General features: G+C 37.5%; 1 protein-coding gene across 13 annotated transcripts in view; it reads left to right on the forward strand.

The window, feature by feature from the left end:
• The first annotated feature begins 4,190 nt into the window (after positions 1-4,190).
• The window catches only part of THADA (THADA armadillo repeat containing), a 319,658-nt gene continuing 311,518 nt past the window's right edge, over positions 4,191-12,330 (forward strand). For 12 of the 13 annotated variants that reach the window (XR_001852627.3, XR_005053772.2, XM_017657268.3 and 9 more), the window contains exons 1-7: positions 4,191-4,322; positions 6,612-6,711; positions 6,994-7,088; positions 7,785-7,915; positions 10,208-10,356; positions 10,485-10,517; positions 10,765-10,813. Coding sequence is in view for 11 of the 13 variants with exons in the window: in XM_017657268.3 (XP_017512757.3) it covers positions 6,636-6,711; positions 6,994-7,088; positions 7,785-7,915; positions 10,208-10,356; positions 10,485-10,517; positions 10,765-10,813 (533 nt within the window). In the remaining 2 variants the exon portion in view is untranslated. Of the gene's footprint in view, positions 4,452-6,611; positions 6,712-6,993; positions 7,089-7,784; positions 7,916-10,207; positions 10,357-10,484; positions 10,518-10,764; positions 10,814-12,330 lie in introns of all 13 variants that reach the window. The other variant, XM_017657269.3, reaches the window with a different exon arrangement.

Consider the following 12,330-nt stretch of genomic DNA (forward strand, 5'->3'; position numbering starts at 1 on the left):
TACAACTATGATTTACAAACTGTTTTCTCCCCTTGCAGGACCCAATAGAGTGAAGTCTTACTCTAAAATTTCTATCAAACTTACCATCACTCCCTGTCTCAGGGATTTCTTCGGATGTCCCAAAGAAACAGAGGGAGGCATTTTACTAGTTCTTCCTATGGGGAGAGGGCTGAGAACAGGTACTGCCATTAAGCACTGGGCTATGCAAACCTGGCGTATGGGAAGGAAAAGAGGAATGTTGAAAAGAAAACAGACACTGTGTACTTTTAAGTAGGAAAGGGATAAGATCAGAATTGTTTAGAAAGAGAAAGTTTTAAGAACATCTAAAATATTCCTTACTCATATTAAGCCTAGTTTTATGTTTAAATTTGGTGGGTGTTGACTGTAAAAATGTATGTTATTAAAGGCAAATAACTTTGCAAGCAACACAAGCAAACATGTTTCCTTAAGATGTACTCTATAAATCAAACAACTTTGAAATACATCATTCCTTAGTTGTGATTCTGTAGTACCTTTTAAGCATGAAGGGAAATCTGCAGATGTGTTACAGTGCTGTGGTAGCCAGCCCCCAAAATGGCCCCCCATTTACAATGGCCTCCTGCTCTTCAGGCTTTTGTGTGGCTTCTTTCCTATGAATAGGGCTGACCTTTGGAACTAAGAGATTGTTATTGAAATGATGTGTGACTTCCATGGGGCAGGCCATAAAAAGGACTGAAGCTTCTACCTTGCTCTGTCTTGCCCATTCTGGGGAGGGTAACAACCATGTTGTGAGAATGCATTAAGCAGCCTAGGGAGAGGCCCATTTGGGGAAGAACTGAGGCCTCCTGTCAACAATCAGCCCTACTGAGTTAAGTCATCTTGGAAGTGGATCCTCCCAGCCCTGGCCAAGCCTTCTGATGACTGCAACCTCCTGAGAGACTCCTGGCCAGGAGTACTCAGCCAAGTAACTGCTGAATTTCTGTACCAAAGAAACTATGAAATAATAAACATTTAGTGTTTAAAGACATTATGTTTTGGGGTAATTTATTATGCAGTAATAGATAAATAATAGAAGTACTTTGCTTTCTTTCATTGACTTACGCACAAACGTTATTTTATATTAAAAACATTTATTTATATTAAGATTTCATCTTGTATTAAAATATTCATATTCATAACTTTAGCATATGCGTTTAGACTTTCAGACATGAAACTATTAAATAAGCTTCTTATCAGGGAACTCCTTGTGTAAATCACCATGCATTACTGGCAGATTACCATAAACTTGCATTTTAAGGATGTAATGGTGACTATAAAACTGACAGACTATATTATGCTTTTCGGTTACAGAGAAAAATACTTACAGGAGAAATTTACCTTTGATTGGTTCAAAGTTTTGGCTTACATAGAGATCTTTATGGACAAATATTAAATAACTAGACAATTAAAAGCCCATTTTTGTGATTTTTAGAGGTCAGATTTTATTCAAATGTCCTTTCAAATGCAAAGAATTCAAAAATCATAATGTGTGAAAAATCTTATGTGTCATTAAATAAGTATTAAAAAACTCTCTTCCATAATTGAGGGGAAAATACTGCTTTAACAGGTACATATTTACTAAGTCAACTACACTGAAAAAAACTTGGATATAGATGATTTTTCATGATTTTATGTAGTCCACTTTTACAGTACACTTACAAAAAAGATGTTTTCTTTTATACTTCCATATACTGAGGATTACCGCTCCTTTAAAAATTACCTTGTAAAACATTTTTACAAATAAAATAGCTACTTCAAAAAAGTTCATGGACTAAATTCATGCTGTATTCTAGAAAACCTCAAGCAAAGAATTTAAAGTGGTCTCAAGTTGGTATGGCCAGATGACTACAAAAACAAAATGCTGTCTTCTTTAAACAGATTACTAGTTTGCTCTTTAAAACCTAAACCTTCATTGCCTTTACTTCCTCTAGGAGTGACCACACCATTACTTGCCCCACGTGTACTGGAAGTACTAGTTGTCTCCGCTGGATCTTACCAATTCGTCCCCTCCCAATCTCTTTTAAACCCACTCAAGTCCACTCCAAGCAAACTTTGGCCCTATCACCCTAGGAATGGCAACTTCATTCTTCCATTGCACAGGCCAGAAATCTGGGAATTATCTTTGACTCTTTTCCTCAATATCCTATCCTTCTGAATATCCTGTTAGCTTACTTCCAAATCATATCCAAAATCTGTCCACCATTTCCTCTGCTAATACTATGGTCTGAGCCACCAGCATCATGCCTGCCCAATTTACAGAAATAACCTCCTCACTCACTAGTCTTCCTGCTTTATTCTAAAAAAAATAGCTCCAGTGATTTTTTTTAAATGTAAGTTAATCCTGTTACTCTTTTACTCAACATGACTCCCCATTTCACTTAAAGCCTTGTAATGGTTTTACCTGATTTAAATCCCCTTCTCATTCCCTATAACCTGCCCCCTTGCTCACTCCACACTGGCTCCAGCCACACTGGCCCACATGCTGTTCTTCCCATCCGCAAGCTTCTGCACTAGTACCTTTTTACCGACTGTTTCTTCCATGTGGAATGCTTTTTCTTTGTGTGACCACATCTCTTGCAAATCTTTACTCAGTAAGGCCTACCCTGGTTACTGTTTAACTGCCCCCCCCCCCATTTTCTATAGTAGTGATTTTTTCACATACATGTTTATTGTATTTGTTTGCCTTCTAGCCCACCCCTTTATTGTGTGGGGTGAAGAGTCACAATGTCTGCCCCTTACTTTCAAAGGTTGGGCCAAAATAAACTTTGCATTACATAGTTTGCATTAAATAATGCATACAAGGGTTGAGATCCATTGATGGCTGTGTAGTTATTTCAGTGGGCCTGAAACAACATATACTTAAAAAACACTTAAAAATGGTTGATAAATTTTATTTAAAAAAATGAAAACATCAGAGCACATAGTTCCTAGAAAGAGTCAAATATTTCAAGAAAGTTTTATTTCAGTTCCATATGTGTGAGTACTTATGTGTACTTGGTTCCAAAGTACAATGCATTTCTTACTATCAGTCCTGGGCAAAAATTCTAGAAAGATTGCTATAAAGTTCTGTAGACACTCAACAGTTGACATGTACAAGAAAGTTCACAGCAGCATTGCTAGAGCAAGGGCTGGAACAATCCAAACGTCTAGAGATTGTAGAGTGGATACCTATAAATGTGGTATGTTAAACAATGGAATCCTTATACATCGGTGAGTGAAAGCACGTCAGAGATCTGCTTTTATGTGGATGACTCCCAAATGCAATGCTGAAAAAGGCAACGTCCTGGTGAAAAAGTGTGTTTCCACAAATAAAGCTTAAAATCAAACCAAATAAAATATGGTTTAGGGATACATACGCATGTAAAACTACAACGAAAAACAAGGGAAGGTGAGATAAAACTTAGAAAAATGATGATCCCAAGCTTAAACAAAATCAACCTTAAGTTTTAAGGAACTGTAATGTTTCTCAGTATTTCCCAAATTAATGCACTTGAAAAGAGCATTCGTGTCTATTTCCTGATCTTGCCCCACCCGCACCACCACAGCTACTAGCGTAGTGTTCGGCACCTAGTTATTTTATTTTTACAGGACTAAATCATCTGATATTATTTATTTTCCGCGTAAAATATATGTCCTAAATAAGGGATACCTTTCAAGGGTAGCGAGTGACAGAGCTCCGACAATACTTCTCATGAACTGTTTGCTGGTGAATAAAAGCACTTGGGCATACGTTGGTTCATTTCAGCATTTCTCATTTTAGTTAGAATTCTTATTGTGGCTTCTGTTCAATGCCCGCCCCTCTATCCCGACCTCGAAGGCTCTAAAGTCGTTAGGCAATTGGTCACTGCAGGCAGTTTTCTCCTTGTTCTCTGCGCTGGGCAAGCAGCGTGGGAAAAGAGTGGAATGTCTGGGTTGAAGCAAGGGTGCTCCCCAGGCACTCAGATGTGTGCAGGCCGCAGTCAAGGCTGCCCCAGGGGAATGAGGCAGGCAGCAGTCCATCCTGCTGGGTTGGACCAAGCTCTGCACGCCAGGTACCGCACTCTACAAAACCAGCGACTAGCCAAATCCACGCAGTACCACCCGTGCCTCGGTGACATCATGATCGTTCCGGACTCCTGATTGGAAGATCCCATTCACTCAACTTATCGCGATGATTGCTCCTTCAGGTTCCCTAGGTCCCCTCCCTTCGCCCCGATCCGGTAGTCAACAGACCACGCTGCGAGCCACGGAGGCACCACAGAACTAGACCAGCTTCCGGGATTCATCCAGACCGCTGCGACTCTTCAGACGCTCACGGGCACGAGGTTTGGCTTCCAGGCACCCTGTCTGCCAGACCCGCGGTAGCACGCGACAACATCGCTCCACTCCGCCGCTGTTGGAGCCTCAGGCGATTGATAGCAATTCCCTTCGTTTACTATCGCGAGGCTTTGGAGGTTGTAACCCCAATTTCCGGTCCCTTGGGTCTCCATGGAGACAGCGTTTTGACCACATATTACCCCCTCACCCCCAACCTGTCATTCCCTGTACTCCACGTGGTTCAGAAGTTCCCAGAGAATGTTTGTGGGAGTCAGCAGAAAGGTGTAGATGGGAGTGAAGCAGCGATAAAAAGGGAAGCAGCCAGTGCGACCCAGGAAGAATATAATTTGCTGAGCATCTTCTGGCCACTTAGGCAGTGCCTTAGGGTGGGCACGGGATAGTCCCCTACTGGGGAGGCCCAGTTCATCAGACAAACGTTTCGGCATCCATAGAACACGCATAGCCTCTTTCTGTGTAGTCTTGAAGCACTGAGCCTCTTTCTGTGTAGTCTTGAAGGTTCCAAGATCAAATTCTGCTACAAACTTGCTCACATCAGAGAATAGTCTCCCCAGTTATCTGTATCTCTATAAACTTTGTATAACAGTTTCCTAGGAATGACCCCCAATTATTCTCCTATATCTGATCATGTCATTTTTCAAGTTCTTTACAAGTTAATGCCTTTCTAGCATTGTCCCTTTTTATTACCATTTTCTCTAAGTTGTTTTTAACATTCCTTTGCTGCATCAGTTTCTTACTTTGCAAATGGACCATAAGTTCTTCACTGTCAGGACTAGATATAGTCCTAGTTATAGAGTGTACTTTAGAAACTTTTTTCGCCTTTAAAGGCATACATCCCTTCTGGAACATTTCTGACAAAGGTTTCTTAATTAGTTCATCTGTTTATTCATCAAATATTTATTAAGCACCTAAAATGTACCAACTACTGTTTTAGGAATTGAGTATTAAAACAATGGGCAAAACAGACTAAAGTTGCTGCCTACATAGTTTTTTACTAGTGGAGACAGAGAATATACAAATGAACAAGCTATTTAATTTCAGCTAGTATGCTATGAAGAAAACAAAGTAATGGCAATGATCTGTATGTAAGTAGGAGCGGTAGCATTTTTGATAGAGTGGTCATCGAAGGTGGTGATATTTGAAAAGAAATCTGAATATGAGGAGTCAGCTTTGCAAAGATCTGTTGGGACAAGCATTAACAGGCAGAGGTAGCAGAAAGTACAAAGCCCCTTATGTGGGAATGAGAGCATCAGAAAGTGCAGAGCCCTTGAGATGGTAAAGAGAAGATTGATGGGAGGTGAAATGCAGAGGAAGAAAGGGCCAGATTATTTAGGGCCTTGGTGGCCAAGGTCTCAAGTTAGGATTTTATTCTAAGTGTAATTGGAAATTCTTGGAAAGTTTTAAGCAAAAGAGAGTAATTTGATTTGATTGGTGTTTTTAAAAGATTGCTTTGGTGTTTTTAAAAGATTGCTTTGATGACTATGAAAAGAATGGACTTCAGAAGCAAGGGTAAAGGTGAGGAAACCAGTTGGGAGGCTATTGCAGGAGCCAGATGAAAGGGTTCATTCAGCTTCTGATGGATATTACTATTGTTGGGAAATTCTCTGTTTAAAAGATAGCCTATTCCATAGTTGGACCATATTGTTCTTCCTGTGTATTGAGCTGCAATCTGCCTTCCTGGAGCTTGCACTGACTCTTCCTAACTCTATAGCAAGATCTTCTCTTCTTTCTCCAAAACAGTCCTGCAACAACAGCAGCTATTTTAAGGCACTTGTCTTGTCCTTGTTTTCCCAGGCCAAACATCTTTGGTTAACTGAGCTGTTCTCTGAAGAAGGTGCTCTCTAGGCCCTTCAGAAATCTGGTTATTCCTTGGAAACTTCTTCATTTGTTATGGCTCCTTAAGATATGGCTCCAAGCACTGTACTAACGCTCCACATGTTGTGTGACCTGTGGGGATGACCAAGGGATCATGCACTCCCTTGATCTGGCTGACTTCTATTGTCGTTTTTAGCAGTCCTTAAAACCTGTGGTTCTAACCTAGGATGACTTTGTTCCTCAGGGAACATTTGGAAACGTCTGGGGACAGTTTTTGGTTGTCACAACTTTGGGGGAGGAGTATACTACTGGCATCTAGGAGGTAGAGACCAGGGAGGCGTTAAACATTCTACAGTGCATAGGACAGCACCCCACAGCAAAGAACTGTGTGGTCCAGAATGTTAGTAGTGCTGAGGGTCAGAAGCCCTGCATTAGACAATGCCTTCAACTCTTCTCTCTTGCAGTGACTACTATTAGTTTTATTTAAAATGGGTGTAAAGAAGAAGAAAGAAATGCAAGTAATGGCATTGACCATTTGTCATCAGGACTTTCAAACTTTGAGAGGTAGGTGATTTCTGACTTTATTTCTTATCTAGGTTGCAAGCAGTATTTTTATCTCTGGGATCCTCTAACACATAAGAAACTCTGGCCATTCAATTTTTCCATGTTCTTTACATTCAGTTTTGATGTGAAATGGTTTTGTACAAGTTCCATCTTCAGATGAAGTTCTGCCTGTTTTTTTGTTGTTTCTAAATTTAAAAAATTTTATTGAATGCATAACAAAGGCTAACTCATATCTATATATTGTTGACTCACTGAACATATTTTTATGTGTTTGTTTTGTAGCTTTGGCTGATATAGAAGGGAAAAATCTAGCTTCTTTGCTGCTACATTGTGTACAACTCACTGATGGAGTGTCACAAATCCATTATGTTAAACAGGTAAGGCTGAATTGCTACTCACGAATGCATCTTGAAGATTATCACACTGTTAAGGAGTTAAAATTTGCCTGACAACTTTTGGCTCTAATCATTTAATATTAACATATCATTAAAGAAAGATTAGGGTGTTTTTCTTTTCTGTTCATTTTGCAATACCTTCTTATTCATAGTAGCAAGCCTGTTTAGGTTTCTACCACTGTTGAGCTATATAGATAGGATAATGACATAATTGTGTATACCTTTTTTGTAGAGAAAAATTTTTTAAAATTATTTCTATTAATCTGTGTCTTCAAAATTTTTAAGCAAGCTTTTTAACGTTAAAAAGCCTATTTAAAAGATAAAGGCTGACCATACCAGTATTTCCATATTAGGATTTACCATTTCAACTTGCATAATATTTTTTTGGGAAGTGACTAAATGTACTATTGGTTTTCCAGTAGCGCTATGAAATTCCTATACTTTAAGCCATTAACAAGTCTGTAATTCTCAATAAAGGTGGGTAAAGTAGGAATTGGGGCCAAGGGTTAAAAAGGTTAAAAAATATTAAAATAGGTGTTTAAATCAATATTGTTAACAATGCAGTGTAGAAAATATATCACATTGTAATTGAGACTTGAAAGAGTATTTGAAGCCATGTTACTTTTTCATATTTGATATTAGAAAAAATTACTATGACTTGAATTTTTTGGATTCTAGATTGTGCCTTTACTGGAGAAGGCAGATAAAAATGGCACGTGTGATTCTACTATTCGAAGTTGTTTGGATATTTTAGCAGGCATTTATCTCTGTTTGAGTCTAAAGAACCCCTTGAAGAAAGTCTTGGCAAGGTAAGGAAAAAAACAGCTGGGAAGTTAGGCATTATAAATGTTCAGTTTGCCCAAAGTAATCTATATTTTAAGTTCTTTACCTGCTTTGGAAAACTGAACTGAAATATATCACTAACAATTTCATTCATATCTAGTGTGATTTGTTTTGTTATTACAACATTTTAAAAATATAAAAAGCCCTTTTGGTCACAGGCCTTAAAAAAATTAGGCTGTGAGCTATAGTTTGCTGACTCCTGGGTCAGTCCTTTTACATTTAATGCAGTTGTTGGTTTAAGTTTAAATCTCTCATCTTGCTGTTTCTTTCTCTATTTGTCCCATCTGTTCTTGGTTTGAGAATATTTTAATTACACGGGTTGCGCAGGAATAATGCTTGATGTAAAAACTTCAAGCAATAGAGAAGTAGGCAAAATAAAAAATGAACCTTTTATTTTACAATTTCTGGCCTATTTATTTTCCTTAGTAAAGGTTATCACTTCACATTTTGATATCTTTCTAGACCTTCTCTTTGGGTTTAGTGTGTCTGTTTTATTTTAGTTTGATTTTTTACATAAGCGGGGTTATACTCTACATATTGCTCTGTGGCCGTTTTTTTTCCACTAAAGAATATCTTAGAGATATTTTCATGTTAGTGTAGTCCTTATTATTTTTTTTAAAATCGTGGTTAAAAAACATATAATAAGATGTGCCATCTTAACCATTTTTGAGTGTTAAGTATGTTCACATTGTTGTGCAGAGGATCTCTAGAACTTTTTCATCTTGCAAAACTGAAACTATACCCATTAAACAACAGCTCCCTAGTTCCTCCTCCCTCTGCAGGGAATGCCTGCAGGAAGACAACCAACCACAAAATGTTTTCTTGATAATAGCTCTTTATAGATTATTTACCAAATGTATTCCTTTATTTTGTTACTTGTCTTGAAACTTTCTTCATAGTATGTTTGCTTTATAAAGATGAAAAAAATTTTTTTTGGCAACCAAACCTGCTAATATTTTTCTTTGTGTAGATTTCTGAGTTTAATGCCTTGCTCGTATAGGCTTTTTCTAATACAAGATTACATAAATTGTGTGTCATCTCTTAAGATACATTTTTTTTTAACTTTTCAATCCATCTGGAGTTAACTTGTGTGTAGTGTGAGGTAGAGATGCAATTTAGTTTTCTTTTCCAAATGGAAAGCCACTTATTGTTGCCCTGTTGAATAGCCCATCTTTCCCAACTATTTGAAATACCATCTTATGTTAATAGTTCCTGTAAAAACATAGCCTTGATTTTAGACTTGGGTCTCTTTGTTTACATACCAACGGCATACTTTTATTCACTATAGTTTGGTAATGTAGTTTAATTATGTGCTAGAACAAGTCACCCTGCTGATGACTTTTTTTTTCAGAATATTACTATTGTTGAATTTTTTTTCTTCCAGAAAAGCTTTAGAACTAGTAAGTCAAATTAAAAAAAAAAAAATCTACCGATTTTGATTTAGATTCATTGAGGTTAAATTGACATTAAATTTAATTGATCTGTTCAATAAAATTTTATTGATTGCCTAATGTGTGTCAAATAATGCCCTAGGCATTGGGGATATACTGAATAAAGCAGTCTAGAATGGAGGTTACATTCTAAGAGAAAGATTGAAAACAGACAAAATAAGTAGGCAAAATATATCGGATTAGATGGTGTGAGTGCTATAGAGAAAAAGCAGAGAAGGAGGAAAGAGAGCGTCAAGGATGGGGTGAGGGTTACAATATAAAATACAGTGATCAGTTCAGGTATCTGCTCAAATGTCATTGATGAGATATTTGAGAATGACTGGAAAGGGTGAGGGAATGATTACAGGCTATACAGTATTTGAAGAACAAGTGTTCTAGGTAGAGGAAATAGCAAGAGCAAAGGCTTTGGTGTGTTGTTGGAACAGAGGAAGGTGGTGTTGCTAGAGCTTAGTGAACAAGGATCAAGATGAGACCAGAGACAGTGGTGGGGCAGCCCATGGAGGGTTTTGTAGGGCACTGTGAGTGCTTCGACCACTACTTTGAGAGGGATGTTGTATGATTTTAGGCAGAGGAGTAATACGGTGTTTTAGTAAATAACACTTTGGCTTCTCTGTTGAGGATAGTCTTGGGGAAGGGAGAGAGACGCTAGACCAGGAAGATCCAATGATAGTGGTGTGAAGTTGTAATTTTCTGGCTATATTTTGAAAGCATAGTCCAGTATTCCTTCATTTGTATGATTCTGCTTTCTCCCCACATATCTTCTCACTACAGGGTTGCCAGATTTTTAATATTTGATTCTTTTTCTAGCTCCCTTAATGGCCTACCTGAATTTTTTCTAAGTGAGGCTATACAAAGTTTTACTTCTCGTCTTCAGGAAGAATTGAATACTGCTGATCTATATTCTTATAGGAAAGTAATTGACAATATATCTTCTTGTATGGAGAACTTTAACTTGGGTAAGCCAGCTCTTTTCTAGTATTTTTCTGGTTAACACCTGTCATTATATCAGTGTTTTTAAGTGATGTTAATTTTTCTCCTGAAACTCCTTACCGGTATTCATTACCCCCTCTCCCTGCCCCCACAGGTAGAACAAGTGTTACTAATCTTCTGAAAAATGGTAAGCCCTATTTTTTAATTTTATTCTGAGAGGTGACAACTTGTATGTATCATTTTGGAGTGGTTGTTTTAAGTTTCTTGACAATGTATAAAGTACTGCAGATAACTAAAGTGTATTACGCTCTTTTAAATTTCTACTTCTATACTGTGATATCATTTAGGTAATAATGATTTAAAATATTTTCTTGTACTGAAGTTAAAGTTCACAGTTTTAAATTCTAATTTGTCATGATATTCTTTTGTTTCAGTGCTTCATTTTCTGCAGAAGAGTTTAATTGAAATCTCAGAAGAAAATAGGCAAGTGTTGCATGTTTGCATTCTTGTGTGCATGTGTGTACCCTCACAGTTGTGCATTATTATCTTTGCACAAAGGACATTTTAAAAAGGTTCCAGAATGTACTCCTTTCTATCCCTTTACATTAATATTAGACCTAATTATTTAAATTTAGTATTGATGTTTAATTTTATGAATTAAAGTTGGTATTTAGTTTATAAAGATAATATTTAATTTTAAAAAATCAAATAAATTAATGTGAGAGTAAAGGAGGAAGGGAAAAGCTTTTTTTCACCTGAGTGTTCCATTTTCATAGCATTCTGTTCTTATTTCATGGATGAAGTAGTATCCTTTGGTATCTGAGTATATTAATGATAGGTGTTTTTTTTTTTTTCTTGCTTTACATGGTTGCTTTTTTTCTTTTTGTTGCTTTTTGCCACTATATTTTTTGTTAGAAGCTTTCCTTGGAAGTCTGGTGTTCTTTGGCTGAGCATGGGCACTGAGAGTTGATTTGAATCTGTGCATTTGGTGGGGCTAATTGTAGGCTTTATTGTTGGTTAGTTTAGCTGGACTATTTTTTTGGGAAATCCCTGATGTCAGTATCTATAGGTCTGTTTGCATGGGTAACATATTTGCCATGAAAGAATCTCTCAAACTATTGGCTTAATATTCTGGTTGCTGCTCAGTGTGAGAAGAAAGCTGAGGTCTTGGCATTTGGCATTCATTGTGCATATATTTAGCTAATTCTGTTTGCAATAGTGTATCACTGCCTTATCCGTGTGTGCTGTCTTCCCATCTAGATCCTTGCTGTGTTTTGCTTTCCCTAGAGGTAAACCAGTTATTTGCTGGTTTGAGGGTTCTTATTCTTCTTTAACAAGGAAGAAGGAAGGAAGACATTTGGCCAGTCTTCCTATTCTCAGTCCTACATTTACTTCTACATCAAGGAGTAACATTTTCTTAGATTTTTGGGCAGCAAATCAGCTTGCTTTGGGGCTTATTCTCTGGCTTAGTCATCCCCTTTTTTTATTTTGCCAAGTCAGTGATCACTCATCCATCTGCTATGTAGTTTCTCAGGTTTTATTGTCTGTTTGTTGCCCTGTGTATTTATGCTTTTTATGTTTTAAATTCCTTGACTCTTAGCTTAGGGAGGTTCTGAAAGTGAGTAGAAGTGATATTTGTGTGCCATGTTGAACCCAAGGTCTCTTCTTGCTTTATCAGGAGCACCTTCTCTGTCTTCTTTTAGGCTCTTCTACTTTTGCTCATCTTAAATGTGGATTTTTTCCTTCTAATTCTATTTTTTCTGACAGGTTAAAATCTATCATCCATTTCTTTGGTGTGAGCCACCATCTGTATACTCAAGACTCCCAGACTTAACACTCCAAGTTAGATCTCTTCCCTGAGCAGTAGATTCTTTCATTGATTTGTCTCTTGGACATCTCAACTTAGATGTTTTACGGGTCCCTCAAATTCACTGCATCCAAAAGAAAGTTCATTGTCTTTTTATCCCTCCCCCCAATCCCTGCTGACTTCTATTTTACTT

The sequence above is a fragment of the Manis javanica genome, chromosome 1, assembly GCF_040802235.1.
Source record: "Manis javanica isolate MJ-LG chromosome 1, MJ_LKY, whole genome shotgun sequence".
Classification (NCBI taxonomy): domain Eukaryota; kingdom Metazoa; phylum Chordata; class Mammalia; order Pholidota; family Manidae; genus Manis; species Manis javanica.